Here is a 16,484-nt window from a genome sequence, read left to right on the forward strand (position 1 = left end):
TAGCAGCGAACAGAGCCTACCATGGACAGCTCCGATTATCACCATTGGGTTTTGTGAAATAGCTGCAAGATCTCTGTGTGATTGCTGGCAGTGATAACATGGGTAAGATCTTATGACATCACGGCTAGAATTAGAATATATGACTGAAAGTAGCAATTACCACTGCCTTCTAAAAATAACTGATGGTAGAGCTATCAGTGTTTTATCATTACAATATATAGCTGTGGTCTCTGAAAAAAGAATGGATGTCCCTTTAGTTAAATCAATCATTTATGAAACAAATCAGAAATGCACAATACAATAAATACAGCATTTTGTTTTCCTGCAAACCAACAAACGAGTCAACATGTAACTAATGTAGTGTACAACAAATGAAAACAATTAAAAGCAATACACATATGTGCATAAGATGACATTCGCAAAGATTAAATACACACACTTTCTGTGTCTTTGGGGTGCGTATCTTAATTGCAGGCTATTATGAATAAAAATTGGCATTAATCAAGAAAACTGTAAGAACCATGAATACTAATTGCATTAATAGCATTTAACTGATTGTTGCTTAAAATACAGCATGAAAGTCAAAAAGATTGAGATGGAAACATGTTTGCTAGTCTACACTAGATCCCATTCACAGAGTGATCAGGATAACCTGCAGTTATGTGCTTACACATGTCACTATTAAGGCATCTTTTACACAATAACAAAACAAAATCAGAAAAAAAAACCTCGGTGTAAACATTAACACAGTCTCTTTCCGGATAGCTTAAGGCACATTTGAATTCGGAAGACAAAGCTCTGGGCATATGGATGCTCCTTTATTTTCAGATGAAAGGAAAACTTGGTAATAGGAGGAAATTACCCTGAGAAAAATCAGCAAACATTCATTCTCCTGCATACCTGAAAGGATAATTTGCTTTTTTGTGGGGTAAGTGGGGAGTGTAGATATATGAGTAACAATGGGCACATTTGTCAGTGTACCAGTAATTTCTTAAATTCTTATTGGGTAATAGAGGGATTTTCAAATGCCCATTAGATTAATTTGGGCAAAATAAAACGTATTAATATAGCTCTAAATCAACAGTAGAAAAGAACACTTAAATCTATAATAAGGAGTAGCATAAACTAAGTAATAGTGCATCCGTGTTTTCACTGTATATCAAGGTAAACAATGCCCAAATCATTAAAGAGCTTTTTGAAAGTTATTGGTTGAATATAAATTTATAAATTTAGTACATCGTCTTTTCTACATGACAGGTTGATCCTGTCCTGCATATAGTAGTTTTCGCTTTAACACTAAGCACAAACTCCACTACAACACTGACTATCATGGGCAGATGGAAACTCTTTCAAGCACAGTGGCTCACGTAAAATATAGTGCAGCTTACTACATGTTAATTCACATGGTAATACTATGAATACACCTTTCTGTGCTATACTAGAAGGTCTAGAGACGTTGAGCAGAGATGCTTTCAGTTACAATATCAGAATGGCAGCTTTCATTCACATTCTAATGATTTCAGATCACAATTGATAGCCATGGACATGAATGTAGCTAGAATGCTGGCAAGACAGCCATAGTGTTGACTGAGAATCCTGGCAAAGTACACTGAGTGCCAGGAGGCTACTTCAAATGACTCTAGTAGGCAGATTTGTAATAAACCAAAACAAATACTGTTAAAGAGCAGTTTCAAAAATAATAAATGGTTCGGATGTGTCCCTGGAAGTATTTGGCTTGTTTGCTTGCTGGGTTTTGTTCAGAGACACCTGAAAGAAAAATAATAGGATTAGTGAGTGTAAATGGTAAAGGAGATAGATAGATAGATATATATATATATATATATATATATATATATATATATATATATATATATATATATATATATATATATATATTTGCTTGCGGATACAAATACTAGCCTGTATTTGACATAAAACAAGTTAATCTTTGTGGAAATCAGCAAATTCACCAGTACATCATCACAACAATGGCTTGAATTAATTGCCAATAAACCAAAATGATAGACAGCCTGTTATCCCACTGGAGCACTGATGCAAACCACGGCAACATTATACTGATAAGACAGAGTCACTTTGTGAACTGAAAACATGAAGATAAATTAAACAGAATGACAAAGGCAAGGGGAACCCAGCGTCAGCAAAAAGGTTTCTCATTTTCACACATAAAACCAAACACAATGGATTTGGATGTTAATATCAGCTTGTAATCCCTATATTTTACAAACTATGATTGACAAGCATTGAAACTTCAAGGTACATATATTTGAAATATCAGAGTGTTTAATTTGTACCACGGAGCAGTTACAAGGCCCATAGAAATGTGATCGCTGGATAGTATACCACAATAATGAAATGGAAGGCTAAGGCTCTGACAAAGCCTCATCCAAGCAACTTCTTTGAAACGTAAGATGATCCCAAGCAACAGTAGATATATATATTTTTTCACACCATGCCTTTCAGCGCTTCAATCCTACCGATTTCTAGCTGAACTAGAAGAGATACAGGTTCCCTGATAAATGTATAATCAGAATATAAAAGGAATGAAATGCTGTCAAGTTTCTCTGTTACACAATCGGCAGTTTTTAGTAACTGTATGGTATCTCTCTTCTTTGACAGATGCGCATAACAAAATGAAATAATGTCAAGACTTGTGTGCTCTTATCTACCACAGTGTATGCCTGAAAAAGGGACTTCAAATGCAATTTTTTTCCTTCACAGATGAATGTGAAAAGTTTTGTTCAAGCCTTTCAAAAGGCAAATGCACTCTTCAAATGCTGACATCTGTCACCAGATGGACTAAAAATAAATGTACAGTTCTTTGGAAATATGTTTACAATATACATATAGAGGAGCTGCCATAAACTGATGTTTGTTTGACAATAATACACATTTTTCTGCATGGTTTAATATGATTTCTCTGTTATTTAAAGTACATTTTTTTAGGCTATTAAATAAAGATAGAAATGGTGCAATGAAACTGTGCTGCGGAATTTCCCTTAAGCTTGCATAATGCATTAAACATGGCCAAAATTGAGATGCATTGGCTCATTGCAGCGAGACCCTGCTATTCAGCTTCAGGGCTGAAAAGTCAATTTAATATTTACTTGCTTGAACTGAGAGGGTATACGTATGCACCAATTCAGCGTACATGTGACAGTTGTAAACTGACAATACTATACATGCAGTCATTGGCAGAGCTGTGGTGAGAATGACAAGATTCGAGGGGCAGCCTTTTACCTTCAAATATGGCAATTTCTCCTGTACCCCTCTCACCGCAACTCACCTGGTGACTCCTTTATGCAGTACGGAAGAAAGAGAGGAACACAAATGTGGGAAATGCAATTGCAATTTCAATGCAGTTTAATTTTCTTGATTTTTGCCTATGCCTGTGGTTCTCTAGGCCGCTAAAGCCCTGTGTGTATTGGAAACAAATGATCACCTGTTTGGCTGTGTGTGTCAAAGCAGAAGCTTCTGCTCTTCCGACTTGTTGCACCATTTTGAAGAACAGGCTCTCTTTATTTTGCAGTAAGTTGTAAGGTTCGTCATATTCTTTCACTCTTCCTGAATCAAGCACCTAAATCAACATAATAACCGTTAGTAAAATCACAGCACGCATTAGCCATACCCATCCATGTTAAACAAATGCACTGTGTAATCCTGGAAGGGAAAGGACTCCCTAAATATAAACATATTGTCATTTGCTACAGGAAACCATATTAAATAACGTGTAAATAGAATAACATAGCAATGTGTACAATGTACCATTAGTAAAAGTGTGTCTGCTTACAAAAGGTTGAATATTAAATCAAGTTACTATAGTGCATAACATTCTGGAGGATGTTGCATGTGCAAATGATGTTGCTCCATTTTACTATATAAAGAACCATATTTGTCTAATTACTTGCATTGATTACCTCTAGTGAAAGCTGTCATATTGCTTGCAATTCCCAGGTTTAATAAAACAAAACAAGTCATACAAAGATATTAGTAGAACAGTGCCATCCAGTGGTCACTTTATCCTGGAAAATTGTAGGTTTGCAGGCACTTTAAAAGCAGAAAGTTAGGTATCATGTACTTTCGACCTGAACATCTATTTCTTCATGATGTGGAGCATTTAGAAACTAGTAGTAATATTAATTCAGAAACTTAGGAATGTTTAGAAAAACTACTCTTGTTATACCAAGTACATGCAATGTCGAATATTTTAAATTCGGCTCGAAAATCTTTTAAATATCTTTGAGACCTAGATCTGTAGGTATTGTACAATATAACCTAATATGGAGTCACCTGGCATGTTATCTCTAATCTTTCTTTAAATCATGGGGTTATTTGTATTTAGCACTTGTGAAAAACATTTTCAACCTGATTTTTACTATCAGATAACTAAAACTACAGTCTGTAAAAGAGAAAAATACAAGCTGCCATTTTCCAGTTGTTACAGCTGCTGAAGGGCTAAAATTCCAAATCCGTGATTCATGACTCATGTATCATTTGCATCTTTACGCACAAAGTAAAACTGGAAGATACAAAAATGAATTCTGAACGTGTGTCATATGCCAACAGCTTGTACAGTCCATTCTGACCTACATTATAGTTTAAATTTACAGCAACCTGTAATTTGGGATTATAAATCACAGTCAAAGCAATTTTCTTGAAAGCATTTAAAAGTAATTTGATCTGTTTTATCTGCCCACACAATAATTAAATCATCCTATAATTTGACAATGCAATTTTTAACTAAAATACGTCATTTTTTCCCCGTTTCTTCCTATTTAACAGTCTCACTGTCACTGGTTTTTCTTCCTACTTCTGTCTGTTCATTCCATTTACAGGTTTTATTTCAATGTACAAATATTTTAATCTTTATTTTCAGATAAATTTGGACTGATGTATGAACCACAAATCCAATGGAGTGCAGCACAAAATTCTCTTTGGGCATATACTTCAATTTGCACTGGTGCACATAGATTTCTGCCAAAGTGCATTGATTTGCGGAGCAATATGTTGGCATTGATGGATGAGCAGAAGAACATACCATACAATATGAGTGGTTGGGCGGAGCGAGGCCGTTCCTTGCAAAGTACGGAGAAGATGAACAGGTGAGCCTAGTTTTGCATAGTGGTAAGAGACAAGATTTAATGCCAAAGAACAAGATCACGGAAATTAGATAAAAGGATGGTGAGGGCACATTTTTTTGGAGTGCTCTTTGCTTTGTTGAACACGCACAGCCATGTTCACTCAGTCAAAATACTTCATTTCTGCACCAACTCGTTCTATATTTGGGTCGCCCTTTGCACCTTGGCGGAGAAGCATGCTTCTAGGTGCATATTGTCCACGGTAAAAAAAATACAAAAAGTTAAAACTGTGCAGTATTTCAGGAGAATAACAGAAAACTTTAATAAGTGGTAGGAGCTTGGATGTTTGATGTGATGTTTACACTTTTGTACAGTGCATTTCTTCAGATTGTTCCATGTGTCCCTGAACCTAGGCAGCACACGAGCAGGGTGTGCAACTGACATGGGGCCTCCAGCTGAGGGGCCACCTTCCCTGTCAAAGCTCCATGTCTTTATGTGATTTTTTAACCATTGGGTGGACCGTGGGGGCAGTTACAAAATTTTGCCATGTGGCCCACAAACACCTACTTACGCCCCTGCGTATATTATTTTGCATGTGCCTGGAAGTCTGGATGTGAACACTGAAATGCAAGTGTCCCTATTTTACCATACACACATGTGAAACAAAAGAGTAATTTGGGTAAATAAATTATTTTTCTTCTTATTTTCACCTGTCTCTTCCTTAAACAGGTGTCTATTTTTCACCAAACTACATTGCTCTATAAAGAATAAAATGACAGATTATAAAATAAATGTTAATTTGCAATAGGAACACTTTATCGCAACAGATAAAAACACCAGCCTTACAAAGAACTATGACAATGCCAACTGTGCTGGTAATATTGCTTATATTAAATAATCCAAGCAGATTTCATTAGCATAGGGCTGGGTAGCCCAAAGCACTTCACCGGTAGAAAAACTATACCTCCAATAATCCACCAACAACACACACCAGTATAGAAACCTGTAAAATCTGTTTCATTTGATGGAGGTTACTACATTCTTATGACATATAGGGGACAATAACCGCCTATAATTAAGCACAGGCAAGGCTAGATGAAAACAAATGCCACTACACATCTTTGTTCATACATTACTGCATGTTAACAACTAGCATACTGGAATCAGGGACATAGGAAATGATGATAGGGAATGGTCCCAAAGCCTTGTGAAATTTGAGTTGCACCGACATACATTTCCTCACTTGTATCGAAATATCTCCCTACTCGACACCTCCGTTCTGCACAAGATCTACGTCTCTCCTCCACTCTCATCACATCCTCCCATTCTCGGTTACAGGATTTTCTCCGGGCTGCACCTACTTTGTGGAATTCCCTCCCACACACAGTAAGACTTTCCTCTAGCCTTCAAACCTTCAAGCGTTCACTGAAAACCCACCTCTTCAGACAAGGTTATGATATTCCTCAACCATCATCTTAATTTCCCTAGATTACCCTATTACTATCCACTACACTGCTAACGCAAGACAACAACCTTCTGACCAACATTGCAACACACACAACCCGCTCAGTACATTTACCTTTGCAGTCTGGATGGTCCATTGTTCAATATGATGTAGCACATGCCCTTGTGTTTCTAACTCCCATTGTCCTATAGATTGTAAGCTTTCGAGCAGGGTTCTCTTACCTCTCTGTCTGTATGTATTACCCAGTATTGTCTTATTAATGTTAGTTCCCAATTGTAAAGCGCTACGGAATTTGCTAGCGCTATATAAATAAATGTTGATGATGATGATGATGATACTGTGCATGTGGCCAGTGCTATATTTGCACTGCACATCTGAAGAAAGTATTAGAGGTTAGTTTTACTGAGTGAGGAAGAGCATTAGGAAAAAAACTAATGCAGCGGCAGACGTTGGTATCAAGATTCGTACAGATCCTTTGCAACAGCACATTAGAGTCAAATGAAAAATAATGTACACCCTCTTTCCAATTTATGTTTTTAAATATCAGGGCAAATATCTAGTCATCAACAAGTATTTAAAATTGATAGATCTAATCTCATGTGACCAATAATCTATAAACAATTTTACATTGTCATTATTTATTCATCAAAAAAAATAAACCAACATGAAGACGTCATGTGTATGTATATGAGTGAAAGAGTCGACAAGGCACATTGGACAGCTTGCTGTGTGCTTGTCAGAGTGGGAATTTTGCAGAATAACAAGCAATACAACCAAGATAAATGGTTAAGTAAGTGTCAGAATGTGGAGAGAAGGGTAGTAGTATCCAAACCTCATTGTCTTCCACCTGATCTGGAAGTGTGGCTGGAACATAATCACCATGAAAAAATAGGCAGTTGAAGGAGTCAGTAGCCAATACATTAGGTTTGAAAAGTTGGAGGACAGTATAAGAAGGCACACACAATGAAAATATCATTGGGTGCATTCAAAGGGTACAGTGAACACAGTGTGGCACTAAATAATGCTATATATTCTGAGGAAATAAAACAGGCTATTTAAGGGCTTAAAAGCTCACTGCCCAGATGTATTGCCTGTCCAGTACAATAAATGCATTTTCTCTACAAATTTTACTCCATTAGTCAGACTTTTTCTGCCATATACAGAGGACAATCATATTCCCAATATAGCTAAGTCGGCAATAAAACTGATCATGATCAACATATGCATTAAAAATATATATTAAATCAAGATGTAGATGTACAAATAAAATAAGCTAAACTGCCTTATCCTCCATAACTGGTTAGCCCCCAAAAAGTTTATGCCTAGCTAGGCAAGGCCCGGATAACATCAAAAGGGTTTTGAATATTGAGTTTGTGACAATCAAATCCTGGCATGCCACCTACTTTCATTTGATATCAAGAAAGCATTCAATTCCCCTGCAATGAAATTATATACGCAGTACCACCTGACCTAATTGACACTTTTGGCACCAGTTCTGGTCTGAAAAGTCAGGAGCATTTAATTTACCTCTTACCCCAACTGTGAATATGCTTTCAGGAATTAATTTTGCTTTTGCCTGGGAGACACAATAAAGATGTAAAAAAGTGTTAAAGAAACACCTGGCACATCGTGATTTTGTCAAATCGCACGACTCATTAGCTACCATTTTGGATTGCTTTACCATATTGGTACCCCCAAGATGAATTTTATTTTATTTTTTTATAATGCCAATACTGGCTGCTTAGGGACTCTTGCAACACATTGTAAAGGGCACTCATAAGATTACATTCCATCCTTTGACATTACTAAATTTAAAAAGTTTCTACAGTACTGTAGAATGCACTCGGCCCACAGAGTAGCTATCAAGGCTTAAATACGGAGCAGGACACGAAGTCCAGATAAAATAGGTTTCTTTAAAACAAAGTATAATAAATAATGGTGGAGACAGGGTTTGCACATTTTTTTCATATCAATTTATATATTTTGCTACATACTGTGCATGCCCCAGGTTTACTTTTTGTGTTGTTTTTAAAATGGTGATTAGGAAAGCGGTCGTTCCAATATAATCATCTAAGGTAAGATGATTAGTAGTTGTTAATATGAAGCCAGTAGAAACCGATGGTCGACTTTCGTATCTTTGCATGGCTATACGTTAGGATTTGATGTATTGAGGGGCAAAAAATGGGAAGCTAGAGCAGTTAGTAGTTTCTAAAACATACCAGAAAATGGTTTTAGACCTGATTCATGAACATATAATGGAATGACACTTAGGGGTATAGAAAACTTCTAAGAGAATTTTGCTGAATTATTCTTTTTATGGTGCATAAAAATGTATGCGAATACGGTTTGTCCTTTCCTGACCACCAGTTCAATGCATCCCAGGCCACATTTTCAGAGTCCTTTGAATCTAGTTGGGCCTCGGATACAATTTGCCTTGGGTCATCAATATATTCTGGTCAGAACCTGAAAGTAATCGCATTAACGTCAGCCAAGACAATAGCTAGACAATTAGTCAATACTTTTACCAGAGTGGGAATACCAAAAGAAAATCTTAACTGACCTTGGCAACCCATTTACATAAAAAAACATGCAGGAACTATGCGGGATGTTCAATTTAACTCACGTAAGGACCCTAGTTCAACATCCTCATACATATGGTTTTGTAGATGTTAATAAAATACTATAGAGTATGCCAAAAAAGATGGTAGACCAGGATGGGGAAAAACGGAGATCATCTGTTGCCGTACCTTGTGATTGCAATTAGGGAAGCTCCAAAGTTCTCTACAGTATACTCACCATCACAGAGAATCTCCCAAATGCAGCAGAGAATAGCTGATGTATTGTAAATAGTAAGAGATCACATGAAAAAAAGCCTAACAAACTCAAAAGAGGGTGAACAATTATAATCTGAAGTACGTATCTTTGCCTTTGGTGTTCTAGAGTTTGTTTTGGCTTCTATTGTAGAAAGTAATTTTTTTACCAAATGCCAGGGACCATTTCAGATCTACAGAAATCAAGCAAGGTAAATTATAAAAATCGCCAGTTGGAGGAAATCTGATATAAACCTGGAAGGATAGGCTAGCTCTCTTAGCCAAGCCTCAAGGCACTGTGGACCTTTTGTGGCACTTATAAAAAAACAAAAAACCAACAATAATAATTAAAATAATCTGCACTGAGCTTAGTCCCCAAAGTAAAATTAGAGTAAACTCTGTCTCTAACTCAAGTGCATGAGGTCAAATAATTTGTCATGTGAAAGGAATATATATTCTGATCTCTCTCAGAATTATAGTAATTCACCATGACATTATTACTGAGCCAGGGGTTAAAGTTAACCTAATGCCATACATAATGCCCAAGGATAGATGAGGGGCTAATTCCATGGTAATCAAATATATTTTGTATTTAGGCAAAATCAAAGAGTCACATACTGATTGGTCAAGCCCAATTGTTCTGATCCCAAAATCAGCTTACACTTCTTTAATAATTTCTGAAAACTTAATGTCTCTAATGTTTCTAAATTTGATTCATACCTTATACCAGTGATGGACAACAGCTGCACGCCTAGCCTTCACCTGCGGCCCCAGCCGACTGCTCCCAATCTTATTATCTGCTTAATATGAAAAGAATGAGGCAGAACAGGGAAAGTTAACTTCCTTGTCATGTCACCTGTTCTGCACAATACAGGGAGCTCACACAACATACTCGGAGGAGTGAGTGCACTGTGCTGTCCCTTCTTCATCTGTGCGGGCCCTTTGAAAGCTTAATGCAGCCCTCCACCTCTTTCACGTCGCCCACCACTGCTTTACACCCACACAAACATTACCGGATTGTGATCTCAAGTGACCAATAGATAATTCAACAGTAATCTGCTGCTGTTCTCTCTGTTCCCTGTCCTTTAACAACTGTATACAAAAAAATTATAATTGTATAAAGTAATTTGCTTCAATTGTTTTTTTTTAATATATATATTTCTCTAGTGACAGAGGCTTCCATTGGCCAATGTGGACATTCATTTTCATGCATTCATTTTATTATTATTCAAAAGTAATCTGTAATGACCATATTCATAAATGTGCCCACATAAGGCACTATAGGGCTCATCTAGAGTTGGACGCATAGCTTATGAAGGAAAAGGCGCATGAAAAAAAAGGAGAATTACATGTATATCTAAAGATGCATTCAGCTCAAAAACAGTGATATTTGCACCAGACATACACTATATGGATAAAAGTATTTGGCCACACCTGTTAATTATTGAATTGAGGTGTTTCAATCAGTCCCATTGCCAGAAGTGTATGAAAAAGCACCTAGCCATGCAGTCTCCACTTGCAAACATTTGTGATACAAAATGGGTCGTTCTGAATAGTTCAGTGACTTCAAGTGTGGTACTGTGATAGGATGCCACCTTTGCAATAAGATGGTTCGTGAAATTTTATCGCTGCTGGATATTCCACAGATAACTGTAAGTGATATTATTAGAAAGTGGAAGCGTTTAGTAACAACAGCAACTCAGCCACGAAGCAGAAGACCACGTCAAATCACAGAGCGGGGTCAATGACTGCTAAGCCGCATGTTGTGTAAAAGTCGCCAATGCTCTGCTGATTCCATAGCTGGAGAGTTCCGACTTCCACTGGCATTAATGTAAGCACAAAATCTGTGCGGCGGGATCTTAATGGAATGGGTTTCCATGGCTGATATGCTGCATGCAAAAAGAGTGGAAGCTGTTACTGCTGCAAAAGGGGGACGAACTCCATATTAAAGTATATTTATTTAAATACAATGTCATTACAGTCCCTGTTGGTGTAATGGTCAAGCGTCCGAATACTTTTGTCCATATAGTGTAACTCAGGCGTACAAGTGTATATAGTTAAACCCTACAAAAGCATTGAGATGTGGCTAAAGTTGCATTACCATACTTGAACACAAAACATAGAACACTTCTTCATGACACCACTGTACAATAAGGGAAACTAATAAGTAATTAGCAAAAAGGTTACTGCTGTTCAACTACCATATGAAATAGCTTGGGAAACAGACTGTCACTTTATGGATGGTAGCAAAATGTGGAAAAAATTTGGGAACCTACTGCTAAGACTATGGTGAATGTTTTCTTGAAAGAAAATGTGATTATTTCATTACAAAGGGACTTATTTCAATCCATATATAATTGCAAAGTACTCAAATACAACTATAAGTTAATATTTTTTTTAGTTGAAAGGAGTTGGGTGACCACCTACACATGTGGTGGATTTGCCTTAAAGTGAAGTCACTGTGGTGAAAGGTTCAAATGAAACGGACAAACAGAGCTTTAAAACCGTTACAAATGACCTCAGATAATTTTTTGATTGAATAAACTAATACCTGGCCTAACCTTTACAGATAATAACCTTTTCATGAGGGTTTTGGCTGCAGTTATGATTCACATATCAGCCCAGTGGTTGAAATCATACCTCAGTTTCACCCAAGTGGTGGCTGGAGTGAAAAATATGCACATAAGTGAACATCTCATAGGTGCTCTTTTAAATATCTCTGATCACACTTCTCAAATTCTGGTCCTCTGGCTTATTGTAAGTCACGGGGCTCACATGCGGAGAGATACTGACTGCTGATTCTACCAACCCTAATCATTTAGTACAGTTCCCTGATCATCTTATATTAACCACTTGGGTGTTATTTGACACTGCTAATACCAAACTCACTCCCCATAGGTTGTTTTATTAGCTTACATATTTTTGAATGTCATGGTTATCACGTAAATCTTTGCATATAAAAGTAAATTGAAGAGAAACTGGAGTTATGATGTGTCTGGGGGTAGGGGGAGCACAATGATGTGTCCGGGGGTAGGGGGAGTTATTACGTATCTGGGGGTAATGGGAGCAATGATGTGTCTGGGGGTAGGAGGAGTTATTACGTGTCTGGGGGTAATGGGAGCAATGATGTGTCTGGGGGTAGGGGGAGTTATTACGTGTCTGGGGGTAATGGGAGCAATGATGTGTCTGGGGGTAGGGGGAGTTATTACGTGTCTGGGGGTAATGGGAGCAATGATGTGTCTGGGGGTAGGGGGAGTTATTACGTATCTGGGGGTAATGGGAGCAATGATGTGTCTGGGGGTAGGGGGAGTTATTACGTGTCTGGGGGTAATGGGAGCAATGATGTGTCTGGGGGTAGGGGGAGTTATTACGTATCTGGGGGTAATGGGAGCAATGATGTGTCTGGGGGTAGGGGGAGTTATTACGTATCTGGGGGTAGGGGGAGTTATTACATGTCCGAGGGTGATAGGAGCAATGATGTGTCTGGGGGTAGGGGGAGTTTTTATGTGTCCGGGGGTAGGCGGAGCAATGATGTGTCTGGGGGTAGGGGGAGTTATTACGTATCTGGGGTAGGGGGAGTTATTACATGTCCGGGGGTGATAGGAGCAATGATGTGTCTGGGGGTAGGGGGAGTTATTATGTGTCCGGGGTAGGGGGAGTTATTACGGGTCCGGGGGTAGGGGGAGTTATTACATGTCCGGGGGTGATGGGAGCAATGATGTGTCTGGGAGTAGGGGGAGTTATTATGTGTCCGGGGGTAGGGGGAGTTATTACGTGTCCGGGGGTAGGGGGGAGTTATTACGTGTCAGGGGGTAATGGGAGCAATGATGTGTCTGGGGATAGGGGGAGTTATGTGCCCGGGGGTGATGGGAGCAATGATGTGTCCGGGGGTAGGGGGAGTTATTACGTGTCCGGGGGTAGGGGGAGTTATTATGTGCCCGGGGGTGATGGGACTAATGATGTGTCCGGGGGTAGGGGGAGTTATTACGTGTCCGGGGGTAGGGGGAGTTATTACGTGTCTGGGGGTAATGGGAGCAATGATGTGTCCGGGGGTAGGGGGAGTTATTACGTGTCTGGGGGTAATGGGAGCAATGATGTGTCTGGGGGTAGGGGGGAGTTATTACGTGTCTGGGGGTAATGGGAGCAATGATGTGTCCGGGGGTAGGGGGAGTTGTTATGTGTCAGAGGATAGGGGAGCTTTGATGTTAAGGGGCGGTGGGGGAGGTTATGATGTGTCTGGGGGGGTTCTGATGTGGCTGTGGCGTCATGTGGATGTGGCTGTGGAGCTGACGTGATGCAGCATTAAATGTTATGTTTTATGTTTTTTTTGGGGGGGGGGGCCTTATTATGTGCAACACAAACACCTACTGAAATAATATATAAGCCTTTGGATGAATGTTTTTAGTACACTGCACAATAAAATGGAATTGCATATGTACAAACCTAGAATAGTGCCACAAATGAGTAGTGTTTTCCCATGAACAATGTACATGTACATTGCTACTAGATCATTTTTATCTGTGCCCTGAATAAAGGCTTTGAAATTACTGAAGGCTGTAGAAAAAGTTAGAAAAATGCTTAAAAAAACAAAATAAAATCAGCAAAATGGAAAATGATTACGGGAAAATAGGACATCATAATCAGGCTTAATTTCTTGAAGTAAATTTTAAATTAAAACTAGATGAGTCCCTTCGGAGAACCAGCAAGTAAACAACAGTCATAAATAATGCTATTAATTATTTTCACAGATGTTTCCTTATACGTCTTTTGTTAGTCTTCATAATAATAAGCAAAAGATATATCCCACTTGTATTTGTAAAGAGAAATAATCCTGAAAAGAACAATGGGATTATAATGAGTTTAACAATAGTAATTAAGTGATGTTATGATGACAATGCTAATGCTGAACAGCTTTATTGGCAAATTGCTTACAGTACTCAACAAAAGAGAAGATGGCTTGCCCAAGATCAAAGTGACAATTATGAGTTTTATCTTTCCTACATGACTGTATCATATTATTATGCTGTATTTCAAATGTATTGTCATAAAGTAAGAAAATAAAACAAAATCAATGTGCTTCATACGCTTCACTTTGATCTCTACAAAGTGTTGGTACGCTGCCGTTTAAATAAAGGAATATTTTATACACAGTGCATGCATTTATTTGGAGCATTCTACATTACACTTAATCTATATGCTCAAAACTTAATACAGGGAATTAAAAATCATTACTTACAGATTATATATATATATGTATATATATATAAGTTTTCCCTATATTTACTTTGATGATCCATCAGTGCAACCTTAGAGTTTTAGGGACATATACAGGAAATTATACTGCAAAATAAACCTTAAATAATATACTGCTAACAAATAGTTAACACAATTCTTCTGCCCAGGGTGTTACTTGATGTGAGTCATGGATCATATAACTGAGAGAAAGGGCTTAGGTAAGTGTTGGGAACACACTGGGTAATCAATAATGCATCTGGAAATAAATGTATATCAAAATATAACAACACACAACACACTATGTGAAGACCATTTGAAACAGAGCAGAATTAGAGTTAGGGGGAAATTTTGTCCAGGTGTAAAAAATTCAGCTGAGCAAACCAAGCTGCATTGCCTTTTTTTGCAAGAGGGGCAAATAATGCTTGTTCTTGCATACTGCATACGCATATTGGATTTTAAAGTTGGACTAACATTGAAATGATAAATTTTACCATTCCACACTGGAAAATGTATCAGTGCAAACATATACAATACTCAAAACAGTGTCATACAAATAGAGATAAAGAATGTACAATGTTAAAGCTGAAAATTCTTCATGAATGAATAACAGGTTTTAGAGATTCAAGGCACTGAATGAGATCACTATAGAAACTATTGAAAGTGTTGTGAAAAGTAAATCTGCAAGGCACTGTATGATAAACCAGTAGAAATCTGACTGTATCAAGCACACTACTGAAAGGCGACAATTCCCTAATACGAGAATTTAGGAGCTAAGCCCTCATAGATTGTACACAGTCTGTCTCATACACCAACATTTTATTTGCCAATAGTGGACAATCCTTTTAATCCTGGACTCTGACCTCTTTTTCCAACCTCACATCCAATAACTAAACAAATCATGCTATTTTGACTTATACAACCCCTCTAAAATAGCTCCTTTCATACCTTGACATAACTACTGTAACTATCTGTTAACTGCCACCCCTCTTTAGTCCATTACGAACATAGCTGGCAGGGGTATTCACTTTACCAAGTGAGTAGGTGATGAGAACACTATGGGGTAAATTTATCAATCTGTGGTTTTGAAGAGTGGAGAAGTTGCCTACAGCAACCAATCAGATTCTAGTTATTTATTTAATACATTCTACAAAATGAAAGTTAGAATCTGATTGGTTGCTATAGGGAACATCTCCACTTTTTCAAACCTGTAGCTTGATAAATTTACCCCAATGACTACAAATAAAATTCAGTTTTGACAAATCCACTAAGCTGCTCCATCTTGGTCTATATTAAGGATGATTGTTCTGCAGTTACTGTGTAGGACTAAATGTGCACTGATATGACCACTAGAAAGAATTGTCCAAAAGTATTACGTTTTGGATGGGATGGGACCAACTTCAAAATCTCACATAAACAATATTACTTTCTTATATTTATATTAATCACAGATCTATGGCTGCTGTTGCAGTGCTAATATGTTCCCCCTTTGTATATTAAAGAGATGAAAGCATCCCAGGCTTTTAATGTTCGCTTATTCATGGAATCATTGTATACAGAAAACATTTGTGAACTCACATTTATGAAGATATGCCATAATAGCAATAATCAAAAATAAAAGGTTTACTAAATCTAATTTACCATAATTTTGTCACTGTCAATAATAGTGTTCAGTCTGTGTGCAATTGTCAGCACTGTGCAATCAGCAAATTTTTCTCGTATTGTCTTTTGAATCAATTCATCTGTTCTGTAAAAGAAAAATAAGAAAATCATATTAATTTGCATAGATGCTCTTAGCTACAATTAAGTCTGGTAAAGTATGATAAAAACTGAAAAAAAATAATAGGTTGACTACAAATGTTCACAACCAAAAAGTAAAAC

The 16,484-nt window shown here is 37.6% G+C and overlaps 1 protein-coding gene across 1 annotated transcript in view; it reads right to left on the reverse strand.

The window, feature by feature from the left end:
* Window positions 1-252: 252 nt before the first annotated feature.
* The window catches only part of ABCC4 (ATP binding cassette subfamily C member 4 (PEL blood group)), a 256,495-nt gene continuing 240,263 nt past the window's right edge, over window positions 253-16,484 (reverse strand). The window contains exons 29-31 of the mRNA XM_075199901.1: window positions 16,245-16,350; window positions 3,461-3,595; window positions 253-1,767 (exon numbers count right to left, since the gene is read on the reverse strand). Of these exons, the coding sequence (XP_075056002.1) occupies window positions 1,678-1,767; window positions 3,461-3,595; window positions 16,245-16,350 (331 nt within the window). The 3' untranslated portion in view covers window positions 253-1,677. The remainder of the gene's footprint in view (window positions 1,768-3,460; window positions 3,596-16,244; window positions 16,351-16,484) is intronic.

This window comes from Mixophyes fleayi, chromosome 2 (genome assembly GCF_038048845.1).
Source record: "Mixophyes fleayi isolate aMixFle1 chromosome 2, aMixFle1.hap1, whole genome shotgun sequence".
Lineage (NCBI taxonomy): Eukaryota > Metazoa > Chordata > Amphibia > Anura > Limnodynastidae > Mixophyes > Mixophyes fleayi.